This window comes from Trachemys scripta, chromosome 3, assembly GCF_013100865.1.
Source record: "Trachemys scripta elegans isolate TJP31775 chromosome 3, CAS_Tse_1.0, whole genome shotgun sequence".
Classification (NCBI taxonomy): Eukaryota; Metazoa; Chordata; order Testudines; family Emydidae; genus Trachemys; species Trachemys scripta.
The window spans coordinates 11,210,511-11,227,884 of NC_048300.1; the positions used below are offsets into that span (position 1 = coordinate 11,210,511).

Sequence of the window (17,374 nt, forward strand, 5' to 3'; positions counted from 1 at the left end):
CTTCATTTATTTCTGATCATCTAACTATCAGAATCTGCCATTATATACTGAACAAAACGATACTTCCTGCATCCTGGTCCGTCGATGGATCAAATTCATTCCTGGTGTAACTCTTTGGAGAACACTTGAGTTTGCTCCATCCGTTGCAGTTTTCCTTTTGTTGACCACAGTCAAGGGCAGATCGTAGCCTTTGGTTCGGCCCTTTGTGTCCCTGTAAACTGCCCTAAATGGGGCAGCTGAAAATTCACCTGGAGTGGGGAAGTCCCCAGCTGGCACAGCCCGCTTTACACAAATCTCTCCTGGCCCCCCGTAGTGTAAAGAGGTGTGCTGGGAGGAAGGGGGTGTGGCTAAAGCATGCAGGACTCTAGTGATTCCTGGACAGCTTAACAGACCTTTGGGAGCTGTTACAAATTAGTGCAGGTTAGAGCAGCTTTGAGGCTGCCCTGACTTATGACCTGGGTTAAAATGGCTCTTCCTAGCTCTGCAGGTCAGATGAGCACAAAGGTAGCATACAGCAGCTTTGCCTGCTCCATTGAGCGCTACATCAATGGCAGTTCAGCGAGATCGAAGTAGATCGGGATCTGATTTTTCCTGTGTCTTAATCCCAAATTCTTCACCTCCTTGGGCTGATTGATCCCTCCATCTATGGAAGCTGGTTTTTTCCAGTCACAGATCTTCGTGGCATAGTCAAGGCTCTGCACCATTTATGTTTCAGTCTCTCTGCCTCCTACATCCTACTTGGCTCATCTCCAAAACTGAGCTGTCAACCAAGAATATCCTGTTGGGGGTAAAAAGTTGGGAAACAGAGTCACAAGTCCATTTAATTTAGGCTTAATCTATTTTCACCTTTATTTATACAATTGCCGACAGAATTATTGTCACTGATAGTGTCTGGAGATACATTTATACCAGACATATAATAACAGACAGGCTAGAATTGGTAAATGGGTCCAAGTTGCCACATTCTGCCATGATAGTTATCACTAGAGTTCTTGGCCTGGTCCGGGAGTCCCATACTTCCGTTTTCTGGTCCAGTGTCTTTCAAGTTTGGGCCCATGTTCAGTTAGGTCATTTATACATTTCCACATTACAGATTACCTAATCTTTATCCAAGTGGTTTTAGCATGTCAACTGTTTGGATTCTAGGTAACTCATATATTATGCATACACAAGCTTCAGTTACCCAACTTCTAAATACTTCCCGATGAGTTTGCAGTTTCTAGCTCATGTTGTTTTTGTGTCACCCTGCCCAGGGCCTTCCCAGGAAAAGGGTGTTTTTTATTTCTCATTACACATTTGTGTATCTATTACTTACATCTTCCAACACAACATGTTACCTTTGTTCGCTCAGCAATAACATTTTAAGCAGATTTGCAATTCTATGTAAAAGAAGAATTGGCAAAGCCACATTTATGCCAGCAAAGACTTGGCCTAAGTGTTACCTCATCTGTACTTCTTCACTATACAGAATTACAAATCATGAAAAACATTGCTATCAAAGCTCTTAATCTTACCATTAATAATTCTCCATTTTATATTTCATATGTCATTCTGTGCTATCCTATTAGAAAGGGGAGGGGCAGTTATGGAAAACATGATGATTCTTTAATGTCAACATTTGTTTTCGTCTGTAAACATGGGTTTTTCATTCAAATCCAGCTTTGTGAGTCATTAAAACGAAACTTCCTTAGACATTTTTCTGTGAATGCATTTTCATGGGTATCTCAATTTTAAAGCCTTGATATTTAGTTGTTTCTAATGGTACCCCAACAGGCCTGGCAGCATCAGTCTCCAATTCCTGTATAATTCTTTCTGATGATTTTTTTATTCAGGTATGTCGAGCCTCATGGCATATGTTGTTGAGAGTTTCTCATGCAAGATTTTGATCTCGTCCTGTCTTGGGAGTGTGGTCGGGGAGTTCCTAATGTCATAGTGGCAACTGTCTAGGCAGAGACAGACTTCCCTCTTGGGGTAAAGATGCTGTGAAATACCTAATTGTGTATTCTACAGCTGCTGAAAAGGGATATTTTCCCCTTAGAATCATGAGTCCCCAGCATCATTCTCAACAGCATGACAGGATATAGGGCAATCAGATTGCATGGTCTGAGGAAATGAGACAGTCACTATAAAAGGGGGTTATGCCCCACTTAGAATAGAATACAAATCTCAAAAGTTCCCATAATGTATTAATTTGAAGGTCTCATTCTTATTTTGTGTGTGTGTGTGTGTGTGTGTGTGTGTGTGCGTGCGCTTAATTGGATCTCCTGTATTTTGGCCTTAAATTACATTTCAAATTAAGCAAGTTGGCATTTCCCATCTTGAATTGTCTATTTTAAAAACCAAAAATGAAAAAGAAATCTTTGCAAAAGTTCCTCAGCATAGAATGTGGCCACCCATGTTAGTGTTAAGTCTTGCTTTCGGAGGGCACAAAAATACAGCAATAGCAGCAACAATATGGATGAGCAGACTACATTTTGTCCTGCCATACAAAAGCACAATGACTGTGACCCCAGCCTAATGCAATGGGGCATGTACCTCTGCCAAAGCAGGAGTGATCAGCTGAACTAAAGTAATAATTCGCCTACAGTCTGGCTAACTCAGGTACCACCATAAGCAAGTGCTAGCTAGAAGCTACCATGCAAATGGCACTCCTGTTACGAGAAGCAGTGAAGAGCTCACAGGAGACATCCTGTTTGGTGGCATCAGGATCTCTCTTCTTTTGGACCTGGATCCGCCTATGCACCGCTGCCCATTCTGATGAAGATATTTGATACGTAGTAGGACTGTCAAGTGATTGAAAAAATTAATCACAATCGTGCTGTTAAACAATAATAGAATACCACTTATTTAAATATTTTGGATGTTTTCTACATTTTCAAATATATGGATTTGATTTCAAGTACAACACAGAATACAAAGCGCACAGTGCTCACTTTATATTTATTTTTATTACAAATATTTGCCCTGTAAACATAGAAACAAATGAAGTAGTATTTTTCAGTTCACCTAATACAAGTACTGTAGTGCAATTCCTTTATTATGAAAGTTGAATTTAGAAATGTAGAATTATGTGCAAAAAATAACTGCACTCAAAAATAAAACAATGTAAAGACCCAACTTGCTTGCACAAATCAAAATCGGGAATGGGGTGGGGGTTAGGGGCAGCCTGTTGCTCAGAGCAGAGCATTTTGCATTGTGAATTCCAGGACTCTGAGAACCACGCTGTATTACATTTAGTGTACACATACCTTAAGGGGCTCCCCTTTCCAGGGGACCGCACAGGGAAAAAAGCTATGCTGCTCTTTTTTTCCCTCCCTCCGCACCCCCACTTTCTAAAGCTTTGCAGCAAACTGGGCCCCTCCTTGCTCCAGGGCGGAGAGGACAGGAGGGAGCAACATCCCAAACCATGGTGAGTGCCAATCTTTCACGCGGAGTTAGGAACGCAGAATAGGGGGTGGGGGGGGGGGGCGCAGGGAACTCCAACAGGGAATTGGGGAGCATGCACATTGCGGGAATGACGTGCAAGGGACGGAGGGCTGCGGATGAGGGGTGCAAGGAGCAGGGCTGCAGACTAGCCGAGGGGGTGCAGGGAATGGGGAGCATGCACATTGCGGGAATGACGTGCAAGGGACGGAGGGCTGCGGATGGGGGGTGCAAGGAGCAGGGCTGCAGACTAGACGAAGGGGTGCAGGGAACTGGGGCCCAGAGTGGGGGATGAGGCGGAGGGACCGGCGGGTGCGGAACGGAGCGCAGGGAAGCGGGGATGGGGCGCAGCTGCCCACACAGGCTGGACCCAGCCCGCCCCGCAGCAGCAGCGCGCGCCAGGCGGGGACAAGGCTGGCATTATGACGCATGGGCGGGCGGGGCTGCCGGTTGCTATGGCAGCTGCGGGCTAACAGCGTCCCTCGCGCTGCCTGTCCCGGGGCGCGCTGCAGCCCCTCCAGCGTGCGCGCGCCTGAGCCATGCCGCCCGACCGGCTGCTCCCCCCTGGGAGGTGAGTCCTGGGCTCGTGCTGGGTCCCCCTCCCCCGCCCCAGCACCAGCACGTCACAAGGGAGCACGCGCAGGGACATGTGGGGCAGGATTCCCCCCGGGGAGTTTCAGTGGGGTAACGTGCTCTCCAGGGTAGTGGGCGTGCAGCGCCAGTGCTGTGGCCCGCCCCCAGAGGTGGCTGTATTTTGGCAGTGGGTGAAGGTGGGGGGGATCCCGGTGCATCGCTGTTGGGAACTTTGGCCAACTTTTTTTAGGAGGAGACATGCAATGGGAATGCAGCGTGGCTGTCCCTAAAGCCTACACTCCTGCAAATACTGACACGTGCTCCACTTAACCCTGGCCTGAGCAGGAGGGAAGCCACTGGGCTGGCCCATCTTTTGTCAGTTCTGGTTTGCTCTCCAACTATCCTTCATTAGAGTTAGGGAGGACCATGTCAGTTGGAAATGTATGTTATCCCAACACTGTGTGAATGTATTTCTCATTAATCTTAATAGATGTTGCAGAAGAGTAGATACATTAAGCCTCTACTCTTTAACTTCCAGGTGTGCTTAGCCCCAGGTCTCCCCATGTGGGGCTCAGGATTGGCCCTTACACCCCAGTCATGCAATGGATTTGCATGGGCAGATACGTGCACCAGTGTGGAACCCTGCTGCCTTCCATGGAGGCCCAGCCATGAGGAGCTCAGAACAGGAATGGGAGATTTAGCAATTACAAATTAAAAACAGACACTGGAGCTGACTTGTAATTTTCTAGATGGGTGCATGAGTCAGGTGTGAAGTCCCCGCAATGTCCATTTGCTTCTATGCTATACGGTATATCTCTGTCCAAACAACATTTTTTGAGAAGTGGCATACAAGTTAAAAATAAAAGGCAAGGGGATATCCATCTGAGCCTTAACTGTAGCCAGGGCCGGTGGAAGGATGTTTCGTGCCCTAGGTGAAACTTCCACCTTGCGCCCCACCCCGTCCCCAAGCCCCCGCCCTGAGGCGCCCCCTTGCAGCAGCTACCCACCCCCCACCCTGAGGCATCCCCCCCCGCCCCAGCTCACTTTGCCCCACCTCCTCCCCGAGCACGCCGTTGCTGCTTCACTTCTCGCACGCCTCCCAGGCTTGCGGAGCCTAAGGTGATTGGCGCTGGGTCCCCCTCCCCTTGCTGCAGGCAGCCCTCCCCGCGCTCCACTGCCCCAGCTCCCTCCGCCTAAATGCCAGCGGCGACCGGGGCGGCCGAAGATCCGGCCGCTGTGGTCGCTGCCGAAGAAAATGGCGCCCCCCCAAATCCTACCGCCCTAGGCGACCACCTAGGTCGCCTAAATGGTTGCACCGGCCCTGACTGTAGCCTTGTAGTTATTCGCTGTACTGGGATAAATTTTCATCAGACTTTGTTGCCCATCTCCCATTAAACATGAGTCAAATGGAGTTTTTATTTGTATAAAGCAATAAACACATGGGGTACTGTTACCATATTAAGTTATTTTATGTCATACTATAAGGCTCATGCTTAGATACACTGTCAGTATTAGAATTAGAAATTTTAAAATGCCTATTTTTTTAAAATACAAAGTTGGTGATAACTTTGTTTACTGATTTGTGAACAGTCATTGTTAAAAGGGACATTGTCAACTTGAAATTTAGCTTTTAAAAAAGGAGTAAAAGTAGTAGTTTCAGTGACTGCACATGTCCCTGAATTTCTCTGCCAATTTTTGTGGTTTTACATTTTTCAGGGTTCTTTTTGTTTGTGTGTGTTTCTTTTTGTTGTTGTTGCTGGGTGTGTCTCCCACACAAACAATGGGCAAAGAGCCAAGAATATACACAAAGTGCTGACATATGCACACACTAAACAAACAGAGGAAAAAACATTTTTCTCAACTCTTAAAGCCTTGCTCTAGCAAAGACTTATTGTAATCCTTGAGACTATGTTTGTGAGTAAAACAAAGTGTGTATGTAGGTGTTTGCAGGTTTGTGCCTTAGGTGTTACTGGTAACAATAACTGGGGAAAAAATCAGGCAGCGGTGTGATATTTTTATAGTTGATAATGGCCTTTGAGAAACACGGTGGGGGAGATTTTCAAGGGCATAAGGAGCAATTAGGCCCCCAGCTTCCATGGAAAGTCAGTGAATGGGGGAGTTGGACATCATCTACTCACACTTGTGTGCCCTTGAAAAGCTTCCCCTTGTGCATCTAGCTAGTTTGGCAAGTTCCAGGACGAAACAGGAATCTGCTTAAAAGGATCTTCCTACTAGTGGGTGCACAGGAAAAATAATTAAACTGAAATTTAAATGTTTTTTGATTCTCAGCCTAGTCCATCACAAAACTACGATGGAATCTGGCACGATTAGCTAGTGTCTCCCTCATTGTTTTTCAAGAGAGACAGAAGTGTTACAGGTTTGGATTTAGGTTTATTGGCATAGCTATGTGAGATGTTTGCCAGAGTGTACCTGGCTCAAGGCTATGCCATCAGTCCTTCCTCCCAACAAAGAATAATATGTCACAGGTAAAACCGATTAAAACTATGTAATGAGTTCAGTTCCTAATATTTGCTTAACAACACAGACTAGCAAGATGCTGAACAATATTTTAAAAAAATCAATACCAGTGTAGTTGCAAATTGCACAGAATTAGAGTTGGTGTTGGTAACATCACCCATGTTTTAACGTTCCCTGACACTTCCCATTTTAGTACCCTGTTTTCAGTTGTTTATAACTTTGACAAACTGTAACTGCTTGGGCTGGAATTTTCCATGCTGAGTGTTTGTCTGAAATTGAATTATTTAGAAAAGTTTCAGCAAAAATGGTTCAGGGATTTCCAAGAATGAGTTTAAGGGAAAATGTTGTTTTTTTCCCCATTTTTAAAAAAAAAATTGTACAACCATTTTCATGAGAAATTCCAACTCCTCCATGCTTTGTAGCAGGGATTTAAAATTTGTCAGGGACGTTGTGCTAGTGTCAGGGGTGTGCCTTCTGAGGCTGTTGTGAAAATCTGCTAAAACTGGCCAAATTATAATCCTCTAAAAAATCAGTTTGCACATGCTCAGTAGTGATGTTAGTTTGGCAGTTAAGTTCTCTGAAGGTTTAATCTGCACTGGGACATGCTCCACCCTAGGGATGCAGAGGCCAAGCAGGACTTTCCTTGCATTTGCGGGAGGTTGGCCACTAGAACTGAAAGCAGGGAGTCTTTTTCCTGTGCTGTTCATACTCCCAGGGAGCATGGAGAAGGAAGAAGTTGCTGGAGACTGAACTCGTATGAGAAGCCTGGAGGGAGAGGGGGAGCCGCATGGGGAAGTAGGATACTGAGACTGATTGGACAAGGAGACTAGGAAGAAGAAACCTGGGGGGAGACTAGGACTGGAAGGTGGGGTGGAGGAAAGACTGGGACTTGGCTGAAGAGCCTGGTGTGGGAGAGTGGGCCTGCGAGGAGGAGCTTTGGTTTGTGGGGATTCAGATGAGTAGCCTGGGGAGAGGGAGACAGGGACAAGGAGCTGGTGGAGGAAGACTGAGATGAGGAGCTGAGAGGGAATTACAGGACTGGGACAGAGACAGGCTGAAGGGGACAGGGCCCAGAAGTGATCAGCCTTTGTGGAGGAGAGAGGAGCAGAAGGGTCTGTGACCATTGGCGCATGCTCCCTTTTAGAGCCTGGAATGGAACCCATTATTTCCCAAATCTGTCAACAAATACCTGTGAAACCACTGGCAAAATGTGCTCATCCCTTCCTAGTGGTTGGTCCACGTCCAGTATGACAGCCCATTATTGCTTTCAGTTACTCCACTAGTTCAAGTAGCAGAGGTCTCTGCTGTGGCTAGCAAGGTTCTGACCCTGCTGAAGACCCTTGGGGAGATCAGTATGGTTCCATGAGGGCACAGCTAATCACAGAGCCAGTAGGCGCTGCTCACATGAGGAGTCTCATTGCTCTAGAGGGGAGCTCTTGGCGGGATTGTGCCTCCCAAACTCACCAGCGCACACGGGGAATGCACAGTCTGCACCATCCCTTTGGGTGTTACAGCATGCTCTTCTCTTGGTGAGGAGCCATTTATGCTGGCCAGGGTGGAACCTTCCCACCCTTCCTTGTCCATTTTGGGATGTCTTTTACCCCCAGAGCACTAAGAAGGAGCAGGGACTGTGATTGTGCCTGGCTGTTGCTCAGAGATAGGGACACACAAAGCAGCTGAAGGACTCTTTGTGCACCCACTCCCTCCACCAGCCACCAGCACAAGGCCAGGCACAATTGTGCCTTGAAATAATACAGTTGTACCCTTTTTTTTGCAGGGGGAGAGGGGAGGGTGACCAGAGTCTCTAAGCATTACCGCAATGCAAATCAACAACAACGTGGGTGGAGAAGAAGGGCTCCACTAATACATGGCAGATTTTAAAAAGTGAATCCAGTCTTCCCTATCATCATATGCCAACAGGCAACGGAACAGGACTACAGGCAAAGAATTCATACTGAAAATTACAAGGGGCTTTCCCCTGTTCCCCTTAGCATCTTCAGACACCATCCCTGCAGAGCTCACACCCCTTTGCGCCCAGCAGCCAGGCCCCAGTGCTGACTTGCTGTGTAGAGTCTCTGCTCCCAGTGACTTGTTAACATTCCAAGCTGAACTTCCTTGTGGGTCACAGCTTCCCTGGTGATCTGGAATGGAGAGCACCTCTGAGTTCTCTTCATTCTGGGGTGAGAACCCTGGGAGGCAGCTCGCATCAATACAAGACATTCATGATTGTCTGTTATAAGAGACTGCACTTATTCCCTTTGACAGAATAATCAGATGCAATATGTATGAGGAGGAAAGAACAAACCACACATGACTGACGTTAGTCTTTTTGCTTAGTATGCTATCAGGTGGTGCGTGGATGCTGTGGTAACAAGGATGGTATAAGAACCGACACAGAATAGAATTTAACATTTAAATCCAAGTATTTGCCTAAACAGGTTATTACTTAGATCGTAAACTCTCCGGGTCAGGGAATATCTTATTGTTCGTGTTTGTACAGCGCCTAGTACCATGGTGTCCTGGTCCGTGACTGGGGTTGCTCAGTACTACGGTAATACAAATATAAATAAATAATAATCTAATTCCTAGTGATATTTAGTTTGGAGAAAGCCACAACCTCTGGAAAGGTAATTCCTTAAATTATTGTTGGTACAAGGGTTAGCAACCTTTGGCACGTGGCCCATCAGGGTAATCCACTGGTGGGCCGCAAGACATTTTGTTTCCATTGAGCGTCCGCAGGCATGACCCCCCCTGCAGCTCCCCATGGCTGCGATTCGAATGATTTTCGAAGTGTTATGTGCGCATGCATGTCTCTGTGTGTGTCTATACAGAGGTGTGTATATAATATATACCTGTATGCATATGCACATATAAAATCAAGAATAATGAGGCTGCTCAGAGGCCTCTGAAGTCAAAATGAAAAACTTTAATTGACCTAAACGTGATTTGGATCAAAACCCATTATGGCTTGTAAGGAGAATAACTTCACACCTGTTTTTTTGTGTTTTTTTTTCCCAGAAAGCATTCCCTTTGAAGAAGATTAGCTTCAGTTGATCAAGGATGTCTTTGACGGACAAAAGACTTGAAAATTTGCAGATCTATAAAGTTCTCCAATGTGTTCGCCAGAAAGACAAGAGGCAGATCGAGAAGCTGACCAAACTTGGATTCCCAGAACTCATTAATTTCACAGAGCCTGTCGATGGAGATAGTGCCCTTCATTTGGCGTGCATCGCAAATGACATAGACATGTGCAACTTCCTGCTGGAGCAAGGAGCTCATCCAGATGTTCAAGACCGAATGGGACGCACTCCTGCAATGAAAGCCGCCGAGCTAGGACATGACTTAGCCTTGGATAAACTAGCGAAGGCCGAGGCAGACATGACCATGGTTGATAATGAAGGAAAAGGTAAAAAGAGTCCCGCTTAATCATATTAGACAGAAAAACCATCTTTGAAGCCAGAATCAACACAAATTGCAATCCTGCTTTCTCACCGCATATCATGTGCTCGCTATGTGTGTTATGTCCCCCTCTAGTGGCTGGTCAACATAGCGGGTAAGAATCTTCTGCTGCAGGACTGTTCTTTGGCTCATGTAGCAAAGGTCTGTGGCTTGGTTCTGAACATCCAAAGATTCCACCCAGGGTGGGTGTTGAGTACACATACAACCCAACAAAGCCGTTTTTCTTAAGAGCTTTTGTGGTGTTGAAAGTGAAGACATTTTTACTGGATCAGGCATTTAGGTTGTAGCTCTCTCCAATAGTTAGTTTTATATGTGCCTAACTATTAAGGGTCAGATTCTGATACCCTCACTCTCATTGAATATTGCTTTCTCCACAAGTGGTCCCATTGAAATCCCAAATATCATTTCATGTGTTCATTTCTAAAGTCTTCATCCCATAATCTGATTCAAATGGACAGACCCATATGCCTGAGAAATGAATGGGTCTCTATACTGGTTCAAGGGGTCTGTCTGTGCAGATCAGATTCCTGATTCAGGGCCCTTTGTACGATTTGATTCAGCCCCCTACCGTTTGTTGCTTAACAACCATTTTGTTTTTTGTTCCAGGCATTTTGTTTTACTGTATTTTACCTACGAAACGGCACTGCCGCTGCGTTCAGATTGCTTTAGAAAACGGCGCAGATGTTAACAACTGTACTATTGATGGGAAGCCAGTATTCCTACAAGCCTGTGAACAAGCACACGAGATTAAGGAAATATGTCTGAAATTTTTGGAAAGAGGAGCAGACCCCAATGCGATAAACCTAGTAGGAATATTCCTATAATTAAATACGTATACATACTATTGTAATGCAGTTGTAAGACCACTACAATATATGACCATAAATCTTTAAATTGAAATAATAATGAGACACATCAGGTGGTTAACTTCTGGGCAATGCACAGATGACTGTCACTGATAACACCTCTCCATCATTCTTGTTTTATTTTACTGAGGTCCCACACCTGGATCATTTATCTCCTGGTTTGGATTTTGGTAGGTTGTGATCCAATTATTTATATGCATAAAAACAACCAGGTCATCTCCCCAAATGGTGTGAAGTGCTATTGCCCGTTGACTTCAGTGAAGCTGTGTCCATTACACTGGCCGAGGGATCTGGCCTATTGTTTTAAATGTTGAAATTATATTCAATAAAATTAGAAACATAATGTGGCCGGCCCTGCATGAGAACCAAGGCAGTGAGATGTTACAAGAAACCGTATCCTTTACCCTCCTTTCCATCTGCACAGGTTTGCAAGGGGCAGCCATAATCCAGGTCATTTATTTATTTATCCAGTACAATGAGACATTTTAAAAAAGCCAGACCAGTGCTCAACGTTCCATATGTTTCAGGTAACCACAAATCCAGGAGCTTGTCCTCATCCCTCTAGTTAAAGTCAACCAGTCCAGACATTCCTCATGTGCCCACAAACACCGTCCCTCACCGCATTTTTGTCTCCCAAGATGACCATGCATTAAAGGTCAAGAGACTCAGGCTATTTCAGCCCAAGAGGGGGAAGTGAGTGCCAAAGTCACTTACAGAGAGTGCCCTTCCAGCTGCCCCTCTTTATTAAGGTGTGGGGGTCTCCAATTGGAATGGCTTTACTGTTTGTGGGTGATATGAGCCCCAGCGTGCAAAGAAAGCAGAGTGTTAGTACCACAAATGGTGCAAGACACTCCATAGGGAATGGCTTAGAGATATTGCCCTGCTCTCCCTTAGTACCAGCTGGTGGATTGAAGCTGTAACAGGGACCTGCTGGCTATGCCTCTCTTCTCCCCCCCCCCCCCCAAAAAAAAAAATCTTAATAGCATTTCTCCACAGTAAACTCTCTGAGCCCCACAAGACACATTCAGCCTGCCTGGAATTTGCACAAGCATAATCACTCCAGCCACTTGCCAGCAATACAGCAGCTACTTCCAAATATACCCTTTGAAATAGACCAGAATAACGGACGAACAATCAAATTTCTTTACTTATTAACTATTGAGTTAATCTGCTTGTTTTTATTGGGTCAAAAAGCAATGCAAAATTTAATGATTTTTTTTTAATAAGACAAAAGAATCCCTGGCACCTCCTCCTAACAGTGATAGGCAATGAGGAACATTTTAATACCGGAGCTTAGCCATAGGGAATTATTTTCTGCTCAGTCAGTATCTTTACCACTCCCTAGGACAAATAGTTTCCTATTCACTGTGACTCGCCGTCTGGCCCCAGCTTGTACAGAATAATTTTCAAAGGAAGCGAGTCGCACTGCCTGGCTTGCATGTCCAGGGTGATGCCCAGGGGAAGGAGATTCTATTTCCTCCACCTCTGGTCAGCTAATAATACTTTACCTGACTGGAGCATCTCTTATATTAGAGTGCTTCACAAAATATATACATATGACTCCACTGAAATGTGCCCGCCTCTGGGGTGTAAAGAACAACAGCACAATGTCTTAATAATTCTAGACTATATTTCCCTTTCACATAAACACATTTGAAAGAGACAAAATGCGCAGGCAGCTATGCAGAAAGGTAGCGATCCAAGTAATTCTGCAGTACACACTTGGATTAGTGCATAGCCCTATGCATCAATAAACCCGTCATGTACAGCCCTATCCTGTGGTTATCTTTCTGGAATTCCAGCAGAAAGCCACACTCCAACATGTGGGTCTGCCGTAGCAAGTAAGGGGCAGAGCGTGTGTCACTGACTATCTAAGAAGATATGCTATGCGTAAGGAAAGGTCTCTGGGTCACCTAAAGCTAGACATTCCTAAGAGTGTATATTCTGTTGTAACAAAATGTGTACAAATGTCATGCATAAATTTGATGTTTGTACTAGCATATGCTAGTTTTGCTTGGGAATATAAGAATACTGGTGGAATTCCCCAAACCCTGCCATCTTCTAATAAACCACCTCCTCCTTGACAGAACTGGTGCACTGAATCAGTCTTCCCTTGCACATCCATCTTACCACATGGACACATCTAGCACAAGTGGTTCTCAGGCACATTTTGCAAAAAGTTCTTGGTATTGGCTAGAACAGTTGCTCTCAACCTTTCCAGATTACTGTCCCCCTTCCAGGAGTCGGATTTGTCTTGTGTACTCCCAAGTTCCACCTCACTTAAAAACTGCTTGCTTACAAAATCAGGCATAAAAATACAAATGGCATAGCTCACTATTACTGAAAAATTGCTGACTTTCTCATTTTTACCATATAATTATAAAACAAATCAATTGGAATATAAATATTGTACTTCCATTTCAGGCTGTAGTCTATAGAGCAGTATAAACAAGCCATTGTCTGTATGAAATTTAGTTTGTACTGACTTCGCTAGTGCTTTTTATGTAGCCTGTTCTAAAACTAAGCAAATGTCTAGCTGAGTGGACGTATCCCCTGGAAGACCTTTGCGTACCCCCAGGGGTACACATACCCCTGGTTGAGAACCACTGGACTAAAGGAGCCTATGGTCCCGTGTCCCTCTCTAGGTCCTCTGTGACATGGAAAAACATGCATCCGAAGAAGTGGGCAGTAGCCCACGAAAGCTTATGCTCTAATAAATTTGTTAGTCTCTAAGGTGCCACAAGTACTCCTGTTCTTTTTGCGGCTACAGACTAACACGGCTGCTACACTGAAACCTGGAAAAACAATGGTACTCTGTTTTAAGTCTGTATCCACAGCTGTGGAACTCCTAAGCAAGATCCAACAAGCCCTTTGAGTGTATGAGAACAGTGTCAGTTGCTGGGTGAGGAGCACTTCGTTGAAGTACCCAAATGGCTAAGCTGAGCTTTTCTGAATATCTAGGGGCTGATCCCACAAACATGCCTCTGCGTAATTTTCCTCAAGTGAGTCGGCACATTGACTTCATAGGGACTACTCACTTGAGTAAAACTACTTGTGTAGTTGCTTGTAGGATTGGGATTAGGTGGCTTGATCCTATAGCTTTTACTCAAGATAAGGCAATGGGACTGCTCACGTGTTTTAAAGACTGTAGGATTAGGTTCTTAAAGGTGATCTGCAGAAGATTTTTGAAATTATTGGGCTTGCACCCACCCTTCTTTGCTTCTTTATGATGCATAAAGGAGGCCTTCAGTTCTTCTATCCCCTTGTGACACTGGCTTGGGCTGTCTAACACGAAAACGAACATAAAAAGCTGTTTAATTTGCAGGCTACTGGTCGCACTGCCTTAATGGAAGCGGCAAGGGAAGGCGTGATAGAGGTGGTGCGTGGCATACTTGAAAGAGGAGGAGATGTTAACGTCTTTGACAACGAAAGACACAATGCTGCACATTTTGCCGCCAAGGGAGGCTTTTTTGAGGTATCTTGTTAATAGTACTGAAACTTAACTTCAAAGCTACCCAGCCTGTTTTTTTCCCCCAAGCCAAGCAGCTTTGCTGATTAAGCAGAGAAATCAGTATTCATGAATGGCTTCTATTAAACCATCGAAGGGAATTTAGCAATGATGGTATTTCTCTAATAAATCTGCAGCCGTTTTCTGTGAGGTACCTATAAATGCATGTTCCTATTTATGTCTTATGCGGGTGGGCCCACCAGGGCAGAGGGGTCTCACGAGGCTGTGTGTCCTAGCTGTCTCTCACGAAGGGGGTGTTGCTTGTAGATGCCCAGTGATGGGGGAGCAGCTTCTTTTCTTCCCTGTTGTCTCTAAGGCATGTTCGGGACTAGGGTGACCAGACAGCAAGTGTGAAAAATCGGGACGGGAGATGGGGGGTAATAGGATCCTATATAAGAAAAAGACCCAAAAATTGGGACTGTCCCTATAAAATTGGGACATCTGGTCATCCTGTTCGGGACAGCTGTGGATTTGCCCCCTGTAATTTCAACAGAGATGGGGGAACTGATCAGCAGCAACTACCTCCTCCCCCATTCCTACCCCAAAGATCTCTACATTTCTGCTATAGAGAAGCCTGAAGGCAATGCCCATCCCATTAGTACCATGTTGTTTGGATCTAGGTCACTTACTGTAGCAGTATTGTTCTAGCTATCACAGGTAATTGCTTCTTAAAACACAGCAGCCTTGGATGGGTTGGTGGTAATAGGGATTGAACGTGGGCACTCTAGATTTACAAGCACAAGCGCCTACTGCCTGGCTAAGGAATCCCATAACTGTAGCAACCTCATAAACTTTTATATGTAGATTAATCAGTGGAGAGGGACAGAGAGCTGCACAGTGTGGGCATAGATTACACAGTATTTCAATTAGGGCTGTCAAACGATTACAAAAATTAATTGCGATTAATCGCCGTTTTAATCGCATTGTTAAACAATAATAGAATAGCAATTTAAATGTATTATAAATATTTTTGGATGTGTTTCTACATATTCAAATATATTGATTTCCGTTACAACACAATACAAAGTGTGAAGTGCTCACTTTATATTATTATTTTTTATTACAAATATTTGCACTGTAAAAAAGATAAACAAAAGATCGTGCAGTCTACAAGTCGAAGCATGAAGCGGCATACGAATGTTTAACATATCAGGCATGTAAATACCTTGCAACGTTGGCTGCAACAGTGCCATGCGAACGCCTGTTTTCACTTTCAAGTGATGCTGTAAATAAGAAGTGGGTAGCATTATCTCCCGTAAATGTAAACAAACTTGTTCAGCCAATCACTGAGACAAACAAGAAGTAGGACTGAGTTGACTTGTAGGCTCTAAAGCAGGGGTCGGCAACCTTTCAGAAGTGGTGTGCTGAGTCTTCATTTATTCACTCTAATTTAAGGTTTCGCGTGCCAGTAATACGTTTTAACGTTTTTAGAAGGTCTCTTTCTATAAGTCTATAATATATAACTAAACTATTGTATGTAAAGTAAATAAGGTTTTTAAAATGTTTCAGAAGCGTCATTTAAAATTAAATTAAAGTGCAGAGCCCCCTGGACCGGTAGCCAGGACCTGGGCGGTGTGAGTGCCACTGAAAATCAGCTCACGTGCTGTGCTGCCTTTGGCACGCGTGCCATAGGTTGCCTATCCCTGCTCTAAAGTTTTACATTGTTTTGTTTTTAAGTGGAGTTATGTAACAAAAATCTACATTTGTAAGTTGCACTTTCATGATAAAGAGATTGCACTACTGTACTTGAATGAGGTGAATTGAAAAATACAATTTTTATCTTTTTTACAGTGCAAATATTTGTAATAAAAATAATAATATAAAGCGAGCACTGTACACTTTGTATTCTGCATTGTAATTGAAATCAATATATTTGAAAATGTAGAGAAACAAAAAATAAATAAATTTAAATTGGTATTCTATTATTGTGTAACAGTGCGATTAAATCTATGATTAATCGCAATTAATTTTTTAATCGAGTTAATCTGTTTTGAGTTAATCGCTTCAGTTAACTGTGATTAGGGTGACCAGATAGCAAGTGTGAAAAATCGGGACAGTGGGTGTGGGGGGGTAATAGGCCTCTATATAAGGGCTGGTCTACACTAGCGGGGGGGAATCAATCTAAGATATGCAATTTCAGCTACTCTATTCGCGTAGCTGAAGTCGAAGTATCTTAGTTTGACTTACCTGGCCGTCCTCACGGCGGCAAGTCGACCGCCAGTGCTCCCCCGTCGACTCCGCTTACTCCTCCTGCCGAGGTGGAGTACAGGCGTCGATTCAGGGATCGATTTATCACGTCTAGATGAGACGCGATAAATCGATCCCCGATTGATTACTATCTGCCAATCCGGTGGGTAGTGTAGACGTGGCCTAAGAAAAGGCCCCAAATATCGGGATTGTCCCTATAAAGTCGGGACATCTGGTCACTCTAACTGTGATTAATTGACAACCCTAATTTTAATTATTAAAATTTTTTTGTTAAAAACCAACAAATCCCAGTCATTTTAGTGCAGGGTTTTTAATGGCATTGACTTTGCTTTTCTAGATCCTAAGAATTATTTCAGCTTATAATGGAGATGTGGGGCTCATTGCTATGAATGGGAACACGCCACTTCATTACGCTGCTGCTGGGGGTTTTGCGGATTGCTGCAAATTTATAGGGCAAAGAGGTAAACAAAAAATGTGTATTTACATAGATCATACAAATCTTTGCTTGTCTTCTGTGCTAAATACAGGATTTCACGTCTCTATAAATGGAGGATTTGACTTTCCAGAACTGTCACAGCTGCACTTGTAATGAGCATTTAATCCACTGACAAATACAGATTGTCAGGAAAATTTACCTAACTGTGTGGCTGTGAGCCTGTAGAATAATTCTCAAGGGAGGCCGTGGATGCTCAATAGATTTGAGTCATTTAAAACTACGCTGGGCTAAGTATTTAGGCATATACAGGTGGGAACGATACTCCATTAGCATTGGGATGAGTTTCAGAAGTGAGTGTCCACAGCTGCTTTTGAAACTTTTACATTTCATAGGAAAATAATCATTGTATCACTTAAAGGGACT

General features: G+C 44.2%; 1 protein-coding gene across 1 annotated transcript in view; it reads left to right on the forward strand.

The window, feature by feature from the left end:
- Window positions 1-3,916: 3,916 nt before the first annotated feature.
- Window positions 3,917-17,374, forward strand: part of ANKEF1 (ankyrin repeat and EF-hand domain containing 1) — a 30,543-nt gene continuing 17,085 nt past the window's right edge. Inside the window, exons 1-5 of the mRNA XM_034764122.1 lie at window positions 3,917-3,994; window positions 9,493-9,880; window positions 10,540-10,739; window positions 14,125-14,274; window positions 16,853-16,976. Of these exons, the coding sequence (XP_034620013.1) occupies window positions 9,535-9,880; window positions 10,540-10,739; window positions 14,125-14,274; window positions 16,853-16,976 (820 nt within the window). The 5' untranslated portion in view covers window positions 3,917-3,994; window positions 9,493-9,534. The remainder of the gene's footprint in view (window positions 3,995-9,492; window positions 9,881-10,539; window positions 10,740-14,124; window positions 14,275-16,852; window positions 16,977-17,374) is intronic.